We start from the raw sequence: 12,254 nt of genomic DNA on the forward strand, positions 1-12,254 counted from the left end.
CCGCCACCCAATGCTAGCTTGTTTAGGCTGGGTCTGGGATTGAACAATCACCAAAATACTGAGTGGGCCAGGAGCATTTTCAGCTCGATGTCAGAGTGGATTATGGAGCTCCCCATGATGAATGGGGAAACTGAGGTGCGAGGTGCGACTTCTCCAGAGTCATACCTTTACTTCACAAAGCCATTGATTTATTCAAGGGTTTAGCCTGGGCTACTTGAACAATCCAAGTGTGTCATCCGACACGCAGGAAATTCCATTCAAGTTTAGGCTGGAATGTCTTTAGCTGTACTGTGTGTCCATTTACCCCGAGGCAGAGGCTGCAGCAAATGCCTGAATTTCAGTCAAAGAGAATTTAAGTCAAAGCACCACTTATGCAGCTGTAGCTCATTCAGCATTGCACCTATTAACACACTGATTACTTCTCTTTATGTCTGCCTTGATTTGGTGATTTAGTTGAATTCTGGCAAGGGCAGCAGAGCTGGGATACATGTGCTGTATTATGTTTTCAAATCTGGTTAACACTGGTTTTTTTAGATCTGGTAAGTAAAATTCCTACTGATTTCAAACATTGTCTTAGGATATCTGTTTCCACTTCACCTCTGCCCCCCAGCTGTTTTTGTACCCTCAGTCCTTAGGATGATATGTGGAATCCCTGGTTATAATCTCGTAGCTGCGCTCCAAGTTGAGTTCTGTTTTCCAGCTGGGTTTGAATGATACTGTCTTTCCCCCAGGGATGTCAACTCTGATTTCTGCCGATTTTGCTGGCAAGTCACAGTGATTTCTGTTAAAGTTTTTTATCTAAAGGCAAGATTTAGTCTGTGCTTTCAGTCAGAATAGAGCAACACAGTAAATCTCCCTTTTGGGCCAGTGTGTGGGACAGAACGGCTGCAGCCACATGACACCCAGCAGTGATAGGCTGTAAATGTGCTCTTAACGGTGCCCCAGCAGCTTTGTGCCAGGTCAGGTGTCAGCCGTCCTTTAGCAGCTGGTAGAAGGACAAGTTGAGCACTGTACCATGTGTACTGGCTAATTTGATGGAAATATGATTATCCAGCTATTCTGGATCAGATTTGCACTGTGCAGGATCCAGGAGTGCACGAATCTGGAGATATCTGTGGCTCTGAGCAAAATGTGAGCTGGCTGCTGAATTTAGGTAATTGCTAACAAAGAATAGATGATGGCAAACAGTTTGACTAGTTCTTTGCCCTCTCAGTGGATGCGGCATTGTCATTTTCTTAATAACCTAGTCACAGGCAGGACACTAATTCCTCTTCCAAAATCTAATTCTCCACACAAGTATTCTCCCCCTACAAAACCCAGCCTATCAGCCCTTGCAGTCCCTTAGCAGCCATTTACTTTCCAGAGGCCAGATAAGACTCAGCATCACAACTTTGTTTCCTTTCTTGCTCACTAGCTTGGAGTGTAGTTCCTGTTTAAGGACATGTGAAGAACTCGTACCTGTGTGGCTGGTAACTGCTCTTGTGTTCAATGCCCCAGCCCTGCAAGCTGGAGGACAAGAAAGCCAGGGAAAAGAGATGGTGTGGAGCAGCACAGGCTGCTGTTCAGGCCACTACAGTTTGTCCTGTCTTGTGCAGAGTTGTTGCCACTCCACGCTGCAGGTTAACAGTAACTTTTCTTACTGTGTGTGTATAGAGCTGATGCAGAGTCCCCTGTGCTCTCTAAGCCTGTACAGTTAAGCCACAGCACAGTGATTCTGCCAGGAGGTTCTGTGGTACCACAAAGTGTGTAAGTTATCCACCAGTGGTGAGGTTAGGTGTTCCTTAATGCCCAACCAGGCTCCTATTAGACACCCACCACCTGGTGCTTGGCTTGTAGTGCATCTCCTTTTGGCATCCATGTGCTTCCACTTAAACTGCATTCAGTAATCAGTGAGCTGCAACTGGGAGAAAATTACCTCTGGAGAGGAGACTCAGACTATGAGTGCACCTCTTGAAGAAGCAAGACAAGAAGGAAGCCAAGGTAAGAGTTTTTACTGTTTATGCCTTATGTACATGATTTGTCAGCTCTTTGGCTGATGTATGCTGGGGTTGTTCATTCTACCCAACACTTCAAACTATGAACAGTTCACTGTGCTCCTGCTGTTGCTACATGCTCAGCTGGGAAGAGGTTAATTTCTTCCTTTTAGCTGCCTAGTTGTTGGAAATGCTGGAAGCTGGATGGCTCTACAGATCACTGAGCTTGGCAGGAGGCCTGGCTGTGTTGGCTATCCTAGAGCTGTGTCTCTTGGATCTCTGTTTCTAGTCTGATACTACTTTGTTGTTACTACAGGCTTGTGTGCTCTTAATATGCCATATGCAGAAATCTGTTCTGTGCAGCAACAGACCTCGCACTGCACTTGCAGACATTTCCTAATTGCATGTGGTTGCCATTGGTTAAATGTTATTTTTTACAGGTTTTCCTGTTCTTCTCCTTAACTGATAGTAAATGGTAAAAGAGAACAGTATGCATGTTTTGACTTTAGTATAAGAATGCCACTGGAAAGGGCCTGTTTCAGTTTCCCATCTTAGCTGAAAATTGCATGATAACTTGATTGTGTCAGTTTTATTGCCCAGATGTTACCAACTGGAGAGGAAATGTTAAAAAGGACAGTATTATTAAGGTAGTAACCTACAACTGACCTTCCTGTTTTTCGTACTGATGGGGGTGGGTAGATGGATGACACCTAAAATGTGGGTATTCTCAGAGGGTGTGGGTATTTCTCTGTATCTCTGTTTTATTTGTGACAAGTGCTGCCATGCAGATAGGGCAAACTGAAGAATTTGGCTGATAAGTAGTTCCAAGCCATTATCTAGACAATGTGAAGCAGAGGATTCATGAGAAAACATTGCTGGTGCTTTTTCATTTCCTGAACAGTCTGGAGTTAGCATGTGGGACCCAAATGCTGTGACACTGGGGAGATTTTGAAATACCTATAACTTCTTGCCATTCAACAGTATTTACTTGACAGAAGAAGAGACTGGTAGGAAGGAAACTGGTTTCCTGACTTCAATAGCAAAAATACGGAATGATTTGATGGGATAGAAACAGCAGCTACCATACCACTCGCTGTCTGTTGGTGATGTGGACCATGTGGTCCATGGAAGCAAAGATGATCTGTAATGGGGTTTCAGGGTAATCAAGACTGGGCCCTGCAGTGCCTTGTGTGAGGTTGTCTGGGCCCCCAGAGAACTGAGGAGTCCTGCAAAACCCATGTGTCCCACATCATTAGAGAAGGTGCATCTCAGTGGTTTTGGGGTTTTTTTTTCTGTTTAATCAAGATAATCTGCAAAATACCTACCTAAATTTATTTATGTGTTGGTTTCTTACAGTCTTCTTTGTGGAAGATTGAGTGTTCAAGAAGTAAATACATTAAAGCTCTTGTGCTTTCAGTTTCCTCTCCTGCTGTAGCTAACAGGGGATGCTGTGGTTGTTGGGCAGCCTCCACTCATAAAGCCCTGGCCAAGCTGAAGCTACTGTGCATCTTTCTGTCACTTCAGGCATGGTCACAGAAACCTCTCCTTCCCTTTCCAGCCTGGACAAGCACTGCTGTTCTTACACTGCTGCCTTCAGTGCCATCTCTGCTCCTCCTGAGCCTGTGCTAATGCCAGGGGCTCAGAGCCCTTCAGCACTGATGTGGATGTGCTGCATGATAACTTGTGGGAGTGTGGGAAGGACAAGTGTGCCTGTGCAAAGGACTGTAGGCAGCTAAAGAAAAAGGGCCTGCAGCAACTTCTATTCCATTCTTGAAGAAAGAATTCGAATAAGATACTGCAAGTGCCTCTGACCTTCATTGTGTTTCATTTAAGAAAAGATTGCATTGGCCATTACAACTTTTTTCTTCTGTCTAAATTTCTCTTGTCTTTCTTGCTGTGTCTGAGCTAACAGTTCCTCCCTCCTCCATGCCTTTCAGATAGCCATAGGATTAACTTTCATTGTCTTGATTCAGTTATAAGACCGGAAATCTTGGCAAACACAGTCATTCTGCCCCCAGAAACAGTTTGCTCTAATTCAAATTAAATCACCGATTTTTAATGTTTTTTTAACTATCTTGAAGTACTGAAAAGGGAGGAGTAGCAGAAACTACCCATCAATCCCTTGTACAGTACAGTAACAGTTGGAAACATTCTTAAATATTGAACTAGAAAGACTGATAGAGCTGAAATCTGTGAAATACAGTGAACCTGCACAGTGCAACTTCTCTGAAGAGGGTTTGTTGAAGAATGAGCACATTAGGCGTGCCTGCACAGAAACCAGAATGTCCCTGTGCCAGCAACCCCAGAGGTGCAGAGGCTGCAGGCAGCACATGGAGACAGAGCAGCCTGTGGGCAGAAGAGGAGAGGTGGAAGGGAGGCTGCCCTGCTGACACCAGTGTGGAGATTGCAGGAGGAGGTAATTGGCAATTCTCTGGCGCTCAGAGGAGAGGAATCAGGGCAGTGCAGCACTGCTGGAGGCTTTGCTTAGCTGCTGTTTGTGTTGTTGGATTTTTAAACTTCAAAATCCCAAAGAGGCGTTAGGGAAACCTTCCAACTAAGGCGAAAGCAAGCCTTGGGCTCATCATCTGTCCCAGAATCCAGTGCAAAGCAGAGCCATGGCTAGCATGGATTTCATTGTCTTAGGAGATGGTTGCGATGGGGAGTGCCTCAAGTTTTCCTGCTAGGGATGTGTCCTGGACCTTCAGGTGCTCCTCTCTAGCTGCATTCACTTTTTTTCATGTTTTCATCAGTGACTTATAACCCATCCACTGTTAAAAATGCCAGCATGGTCTGTGGAGGGAGAGAAAGGGATCCATGGCAGAGAACGTGGCTGCTGTGACTATGAGGGTGGCTCACAGGCTGGCTGGAGACAGTCCTCCATCTGGAGAAACTGCACTTGCTTCTGTGATCTTTTCCCTTTGCACAGTTGAGATCTGGGCAGGATTTTCCTCCCAGGGTCTCTGAGCTTTGCAACACTGCTGGCAGCACAGTGTGCTGAAGGTAGGACTGTGCCAAAGCATGCAAGTCCTAATTTCTCAGGAGTGAGGATGGTTTTTGTAGACAGTGTAGGGCAGGAGATGCTGGGATGAGGCAGGAGCAAGGGAGAGAAAAGCATGGTCAGTTGGTTATTTCCTGACTGGTAGTTGTAGAAAACATTATTATTGGGATGCCCTTGGTCAGCTGAAGCAGACCTTGTGTGCTGATTGTTTTCAGTAATAGAGTATTTGTAAAGTCTGAGGACTGGGGCTTCTTTTCATCAAAGCTTTTCAAGATAAGACCCTGGCACGAAGCCTTGTTGCCCATTCCTTTCTGCTGTCCACCAGCCATCCTCATTTTCTGCAATGACAGCTACAATGTCTCCTTCACTGATGTCCAGTTCATCCACGTTCTGAAAGGAGAAAGGGAAAAGAAATGTAATTAGCCTGAGAGCACAAGAGGGCCCAAGCATGTATCTGGTGGGGTTTTTTTTAATCCTGCCCTTCATCAACAGTCTGCTGGTGTCCTTCTGGTTGCAATGAGCCTGAAATACCAGACAGTGAGGGATTAAGCATTTGGGCTATTTCCTTAAGATCCTCAAATTTCCCCAGCCTCCAGGGTGTCTCCTCATGCATAACTTGATGGTTTTATCACTGGGGAAGTCCAGAAAGGGTTAAATACAACTCTCCTAAACCAGCTCACCATGACCTGCATAGTCTGCAGGTGTTGCTAAATAAAACAGAGCACAGCTTAATGCCTAAGGGGGATAAAAGTGTCTCTGCTAATCCATGCCTGAAATAGGTCTCTCAGTTCTTTTAGTAGGGAACAGCAGTGACCAGTGGGGGAACAGTGACTCCTCGACAGCAGTGACTTTCATCCCCAGACAAATGCAGTAGTTGCAAATAAGCTCTCCCTGAGCTCCCAGGCAGCTATCAGTGTTCAGTGGTGCTGCCCTATTTTCCATAGGAAACCACTTTGCTACCCACAGTGTAGTAAATAGAAAACATCCAGAGATGTTTGACGTGTCAGCTAAAACTAAATTTAATGCATCTGAGTAGGTAAGAATGGACTCAAAAAATGAGAGGCCTCAATGTACATATACTAAAGGTAGTAACAGGCTCTTTTCTCAGCAGGGAAAATCCCTGTGTGGCATAGTTTTAAGGCGACTCTGGGAGTAACGAGCTGATCCAGTAGTCTCCTTAGGGGAACTGCCATTAACAGTGAGGTGCTTTCAGCCGTGCTTGCATGAAATTTCAGGTAAATAATAAAAGAAAGTTTAAAATTAAGCAAAAAAACCCCAACATCTAATAAAAGGTGTTGGAATACTGCTGCACTAAAGGGCAAGTGCTCCTCTTGAGCTTTTTCTGTTTTCATCATTTATCTGGCTATCTATTTTGTCATTGTCACATTTCTTCAATGTTGGCTGTTTATGGCAGGTCCCTTGGTGTGAGGCTCTCTCTGCACTGAGACATGAGACCTCCTGGATGCTGTTTCTTCTGCTGATCTAAAGCTAGTAAAAGGAACCTTTAAACTGACATGTAAAGCAACTGGGGTTGGAGTCCAGGTTCTGGAGTCCATCAGAATTAGTAAATACTTATAACCAGTCCATTCACAACCTTTTACTAATTGTATTCTGCCTAGTTAAGACTGGAGTCAGGGAGAATTCAATATCCCAGTTAAGGATGCAGGTTGTTCTCTTTAACAATCTTTTGGCAGATGAACCACATCCACTGTGATTCTGCAACTTGCAACATGGAAGTATAGGGAAAGAATGTCCTTTGTGGGATTTAGTCCCCTCCAGCATGGAGAGCCAGCATGCTAAACAAATCATATCCCTGGCTGTAAAATGATGGTAATATCTCCTTCACAGAATTTACAGTTTCAAGATGTTTGAATCAGTATCATTTATTTTAAATCTAACACTATGAAGTATTTATTTTGAAGCCTTTTTTTACCTGGGCTGTGTAGTCATAAAGTACTCTGTAGTCCTGTGATGATGTGATCCCAGCTTTTTCATGTACAAAAATGGATGCATAGACTCCGTCTGTTCTTTCTGGTAGGAAAAAAACAAGGAAGAAATACCCACCACAGAAACAAAGGGTTCAGTCGCTTATAAATGCGTGGGATCATATGCAAGAGTTCACAAATACAAGGGTTTCTGTTCTCTCTCTGCCTGGAGATGTACGTGTATAGAAAAGCTGCTGTGAACTGTAGGTAAAGTGTTGCACAAAAACTGTCCCCCATTGATGGAATGACAATACACCCATTGAACTTTGTGGGAGGTCAGAAACTAGCTTCAGCCTCGTCCAGGTTGGGAAAAATGTTTACCCTGGTGAAACACAATCCAAGGAGGGAAATGGTCTGATTAAAATGGTTTAAAAATGTTGCTACTGGGGGTATAAAATTCTAGCAGTTCAGTGACTCACATAGGGCTTTTTTTTCCCCTTGAGAAAAATGGAAAATACTGTGCCAATGGGTCACCGACATTTTCCAGTGGTTTCTATAGTTCTCACACAGCTATTTGTCATGGACATAACTTTTTTTGCAGTTGTTTTGGCTTAGTAAGTTTGTTATAATTGCGAAATTCCTTATTTCTTCCTGGCATCTGTCTGGGAGCTTCCCCTGCTGAGCACCAAATGCAGCAAGTGAGAGTCTGGGCTCTGTTTCTGGGTGCCCAAGCAGGCAGGTCTGACAGAGGCAGTTGATTTTAAAGCTGTTTGAAAACAACTTTTCGTTTGGTAAGAACTACAGTTAAAATGCTTTTGTTTACTATCAAACCAATAAAAATGTCAAACTGTTACCTTCTACATAGTCGAAACACTGTGTTTTAAATATCATCTTATAAATTCCTAGTTACAAGGATTACAAGACAACAGTGTAACTGTGAGATGAGATGGATATTTGTATTCATAAGCCAAATGCCTGGTCTGTTAAAAATTTTATGTATTCTCTTGGCCTTTTAGTGGTAGTTATTCAACACAAGGAGAAAACTAATATCTAAGTCAGACTGCTGCTCTGAATGTACAGTCCCCCACGCCTAGATGGAGTCTATGGATTATTTGGCACTTTAATCTGGGAAATTTGTTTAATACACATCCAAGCAAAATTCATTTCCAGACTACTCTTGCCTGCCAGCATGTGAATATCTGCTGTGCATTTCTGCTCTGTGTCAAAGCCTGGTTTAGCAACACGATCTAAAACAAACACATCTGGTAAACTGATTTCCTGCAGAGCATACCCAGAGGAGGGGCTGAAGGAGTGGCAGTTTCCGTGTTGTTTTTACTGCTCCCATGCAGAAGTCCAGAGAATCTGCAGAACCAAGAGAAGCCAAAATCAAAATGAGTGAACAGGCCTGGGTATGAGCATTCCTTCATCTCAGCTCTCTGACTCAGCCTTCCCTCCATCTGCTTCACACCAAGTAGATGTCACCTCTTCCCATGGCCTTCTATTTTCATTTATGCTGTAGATATATTTATCCTCCATTAAAAATGTATTTTTAAAAATGCAGCAGTATATTGAACCATCAGCCATCACTAAATTGTGCATGAAATGCAGCAGATAATATTTTTTTGTAGAGCCAAAGGCTCGTGGTGTGAAACTCCAATTATTTCACAATGTTAAAATTATGAGAATTGTCAGTTGTTTATAAGAGATTAACATCTCTTTGTGCTTAAGGAAAACCCTGATACATTTTAAAATACAGAGCTTCTGTAATGAGCCTTTCTAAAAGCTGTGAGTTTAAGTGAATTTTTATTTTAATCTATCCCTAGTTATTTCCTATATCACAGCTGGGTACTGAAGACTAAGTAAAGTGAGAAAATGGGTTAGGATTCTCAAGCAGAGATAGAAATAGCATTGCATGCTTAAGGCGTATTTAAAGGGTCTGATTTTTCAGCTAGTGAACATTCAGTTTTTCTGGAAAATGGATATCCTATCTCAACTGTTCCTGAAAGATTCAGGCTGAGTCTCTCTAGGCTCCTTGCCCATGCTGCTCACAGTTGTATTCTGAATGGCAGTACAATTGTCTGATGTAACTGCACAGGATGCAGCATTGAATTCATTATTAGAGAAGGTCCAGTTTCCAACTGAAAAACAAAGTATTGTGTATAACCCTGATCAGCTCACTGGCAAGCCTGGACCACATTTCAAATGGGAGATCACAGCCTGCTTTCTGTCTTTGCCATGTCATAGGGCTTGTTGAATTATAAATCTCTTCTGCTTTAACTGTGATGCCCTCCCCACTGTGAGTTAGCCACTGTAGTATGAAATATTTAAACCAATAGAACCACCATGCTCTTCTGCTGATATAACTGCATCCATGTTCTAACACTTATCAACAGGAATGGATCAGAATAAGGAAAATTGCCTCCCTAATCAGTTTTTCTGCCCTGTGTTTTTCCCTTTGATCCACATAGAGGGAGCAGCTCTTTGTTCTGCTCAGCTGAGTGGTGCCGTAAGCCTGGAGGAATTGTCCCGAAGGACGGCTCTCCCAGCCCTTGCTCCCAGCCTTCACCCTCCCTGGAACAAACTGGTTTTGTTGTTACGTGCCCTGACTCACTAGGAAAGAGGAAACAAGTAACTGCTACCCATTGCCAGCTGAGTAATTGTGTGATGAACTCATCCCCTGTCCCTCTTCCCACTAGGTAAAATTACTCTGACTCCATTTTAATACCTTTACTTCTTCTGTCAAGTCACATTTACTGATACATAGTTGCCTCTTGCTACAAAGAAAGAAGTAATAACTTTCCATGTCATGTTTTCTGTCGTCATGCATGGCTGTTGATACAGAGAAATACCTGGGAACTGAAGTTTCCCACTCACCTCTTCATCATCCCACAGGACTGGGTGGGGCTGCTGCTGCGCCTGTTGGGCTCTCTGCTGTAGTAGTTCTCATACCCTATTGCATCTGCAACAGGGCAATAAAAATGAGATGTTCAAACAGGAAACACTGTGAGAAAACAGTTTTCTCTCTGCCAGAGTGCAACCTGGGGCTGCTGGAGCAAACTGCAGTGCAGCACCTGTCTGCCCTCACCTGGAGGGTGGCTGGAGCAGCTCAGGGGAACCCGGGGGCTTGAGAAAAGCCATTGCAGTGGCTGCAAACAGCCAAGTCCCTGGTGGCAAGGCACTCTCAGCCTAAGCTGGGCACAGCCAGGGGCCTGAGGCCCTATTCGAAGAGCTGTGAATACCCTATGAGGAAGGCAGTTTCCTCCATGGCTCTTTCTTCTATTTCCTCAAAGCTCAGGATTTAAGGGGGCAGAGTGTGGTCATTGTGAGCCTCAGACTGTGTGCATGATAGAATTTGCTGCAGCACGTTTTGTTTCTTTTTTCCTCAATGTATCCAGTCAGGAATTTTTGTCAGAGCTGGGGAGATATCTGAGTGTTATTGCCTGCAGCAATAACGAGCAATTTCCTCGTGTGTTTCCCACCTTTCATATCTCCCCCATCCGCCTCCTGAGAGCTTATTTGCTGTTTACCCAGAGATACTTGGGTTTTGTTCTCTCAAACACATTTACGTTGCAGTTCCTTCACTCTCCCCTATGGTGTCGTTAAGGGTGAAATTGAGACCATTTCCAGATCTAACTTTACAGATGAAATAGTTACAGATGGATTTATTTGTCATCTCAGAGCTCCCAGTGTAGCTGCTTACAGCTGGTGGCCACACACCCTTTCTGCCTGCTTGGTGTGAGAGCCAAACAAACAAGAGTGAAGTCTGTGATACTGTTTTATCTCAGCCCTGATACCAGCAAGTTAAGAAAGACATTGGACTTGGGCTAAAGGTTATGTTGACATTCTCACACTGCGTCAGCCAAGATAATAAGCAGAGCAGGCACATAGAGCTAGTGAGTGTGAAGAATCCCTACAAATAGGACTCACAGTAATTAGGGAGTTTTCTGACCAATTTAAGGGTCTCCTGTTGCCCTTCTGGATTGTCACCTTGGTACAGTTTCCAGTCTAGAGGGTATTGTAAGACTGGGTAGAAGAGGAAGTGAGTAAGACCATCAAGAAGGTTTGATCAGGATGAAGGTCTTCTGCCCCACAATGCAGAATTACACGTGGATTTCCTCCTGCGTTTTGCAAATAATAGCACAGATCAACATGTGCTACAGTGCAAACTCATTAGCCAGAGCTATGGAGATATTAGGATTTTGCTTCCAGAACATATCATCTTCTAGAAGGTGGCAAAAATAAAAACAACAAAAAAACAAGTTAGGTTTTTCTTTGCCTTTCATAAAGCTCTCAAGGGTTTTTTCCACCTAGTTCTTATTAGAAATGACTCCTGACGTAGCCAAGAGCTTTTCATAGAAATTGCCTAGGTGACTGGAGAATGACAAATCTCACACAGGGGAAAAAAAAACCAAAACCAAAAAAATCTAGCTGAGAATCACAAATTTCTTAGTATACAGAACTTTCACACTGTTGCAAGGCACAGTTCTCCCTTCTGCTGCTGAAAATGTAATTTTTCCCGGGTAAATTCTCCTGTATCTGTGAATTTAAATCCCCTATGTGAAGAAGACTAATTATAGCAGCAAAATGGCATCCAGTATACCAGTATCAATATATTAGTTTTAAAAAATTCCCCAAATCCCAATTTTTAATCATCGTAGGAGTAATGGCACAAAGGCTGAGTGAAAAGCAGGCCTCAGAAAGCTCAGTGCTGACTTAGTGGCAGCACCCAGCTCTGCTGAAGAAGGTCCTGGGGTGTAATTCCTGCCAGCTTTGAGCTCTGCAGTGAAATCAAAGGGGTGGAACTTGTTCTGGTACAAGATAATTATCCCCAGGGCTGGGGCCTTCATGCAGCTGATTTTGTACCTGTACAACTCCTAGCATGGAAGGGCTTTATCAGGATAAAATTTTCTTGTGCTAGTATAGCTTCTTCCCCACTCTGACTGAAAGTAAGTAAGCTCTGTGGACTGCTGAGGGGATTTTCTCTTGATGTTACTTGGTGTTAGAGCAGTGAGGGGAAGTGAGAGAGTATCTGCACAGATTGAAAAAAACTAGAGGAAGAGATCTTTTCAGCTTTTCAGGAAGAGATCTGTGACATCAGCTAAGTCTTTGTTTGCTGCAGCAGCTGCCCAGGGCTGGAAGCAGCCTGTAACTATCTTGTGTTGCCTGTTGAAGTACTCGGATGTGGTTGGGCCACGTGACATATTAGACAGCTGCTTTCCTGCAGAGTGCTTGGAGAACTCCTACCTTGGAGCAGCAGGTTTTCATTTTGCAACTGCTCTTGCCTCTTGCTGTGTCAATCTCCATTTCAGCCTAGAGGTTTTGAGCATTGAAGTCAAGGAAAAGGCAGCTTTGGCTTGA

General features: G+C 43.7%; 1 protein-coding gene across 1 annotated transcript in view; it reads right to left on the reverse strand.

Moving 5' to 3' along the window:
- Positions 1-2,991: 2,991 nt before the first annotated feature.
- Positions 2,992-12,254, reverse strand: part of PSTPIP1 (proline-serine-threonine phosphatase interacting protein 1) — a 51,146-nt gene continuing 41,883 nt past the window's right edge. The window contains exons 12-15 of the mRNA XM_042021796.1: positions 9,771-9,855; positions 8,188-8,258; positions 6,905-7,002; positions 2,992-5,361 (exon numbers count right to left, since the gene is read on the reverse strand). Of these exons, the coding sequence (XP_041877730.1) occupies positions 5,230-5,361; positions 6,905-7,002; positions 8,188-8,258; positions 9,771-9,855 (386 nt within the window). The 3' untranslated portion in view covers positions 2,992-5,229. The remainder of the gene's footprint in view (positions 5,362-6,904; positions 7,003-8,187; positions 8,259-9,770; positions 9,856-12,254) is intronic.

This window comes from Corvus kubaryi, unplaced genomic scaffold (genome assembly GCF_017639235.1).
Source record: "Corvus kubaryi isolate FWS band 111438036 unplaced genomic scaffold, C.kubaryi_AGA036_p1.0 37172, whole genome shotgun sequence".
In the NCBI taxonomy this organism is placed as follows: Eukaryota; Metazoa; Chordata; class Aves; order Passeriformes; family Corvidae; genus Corvus; species Corvus kubaryi.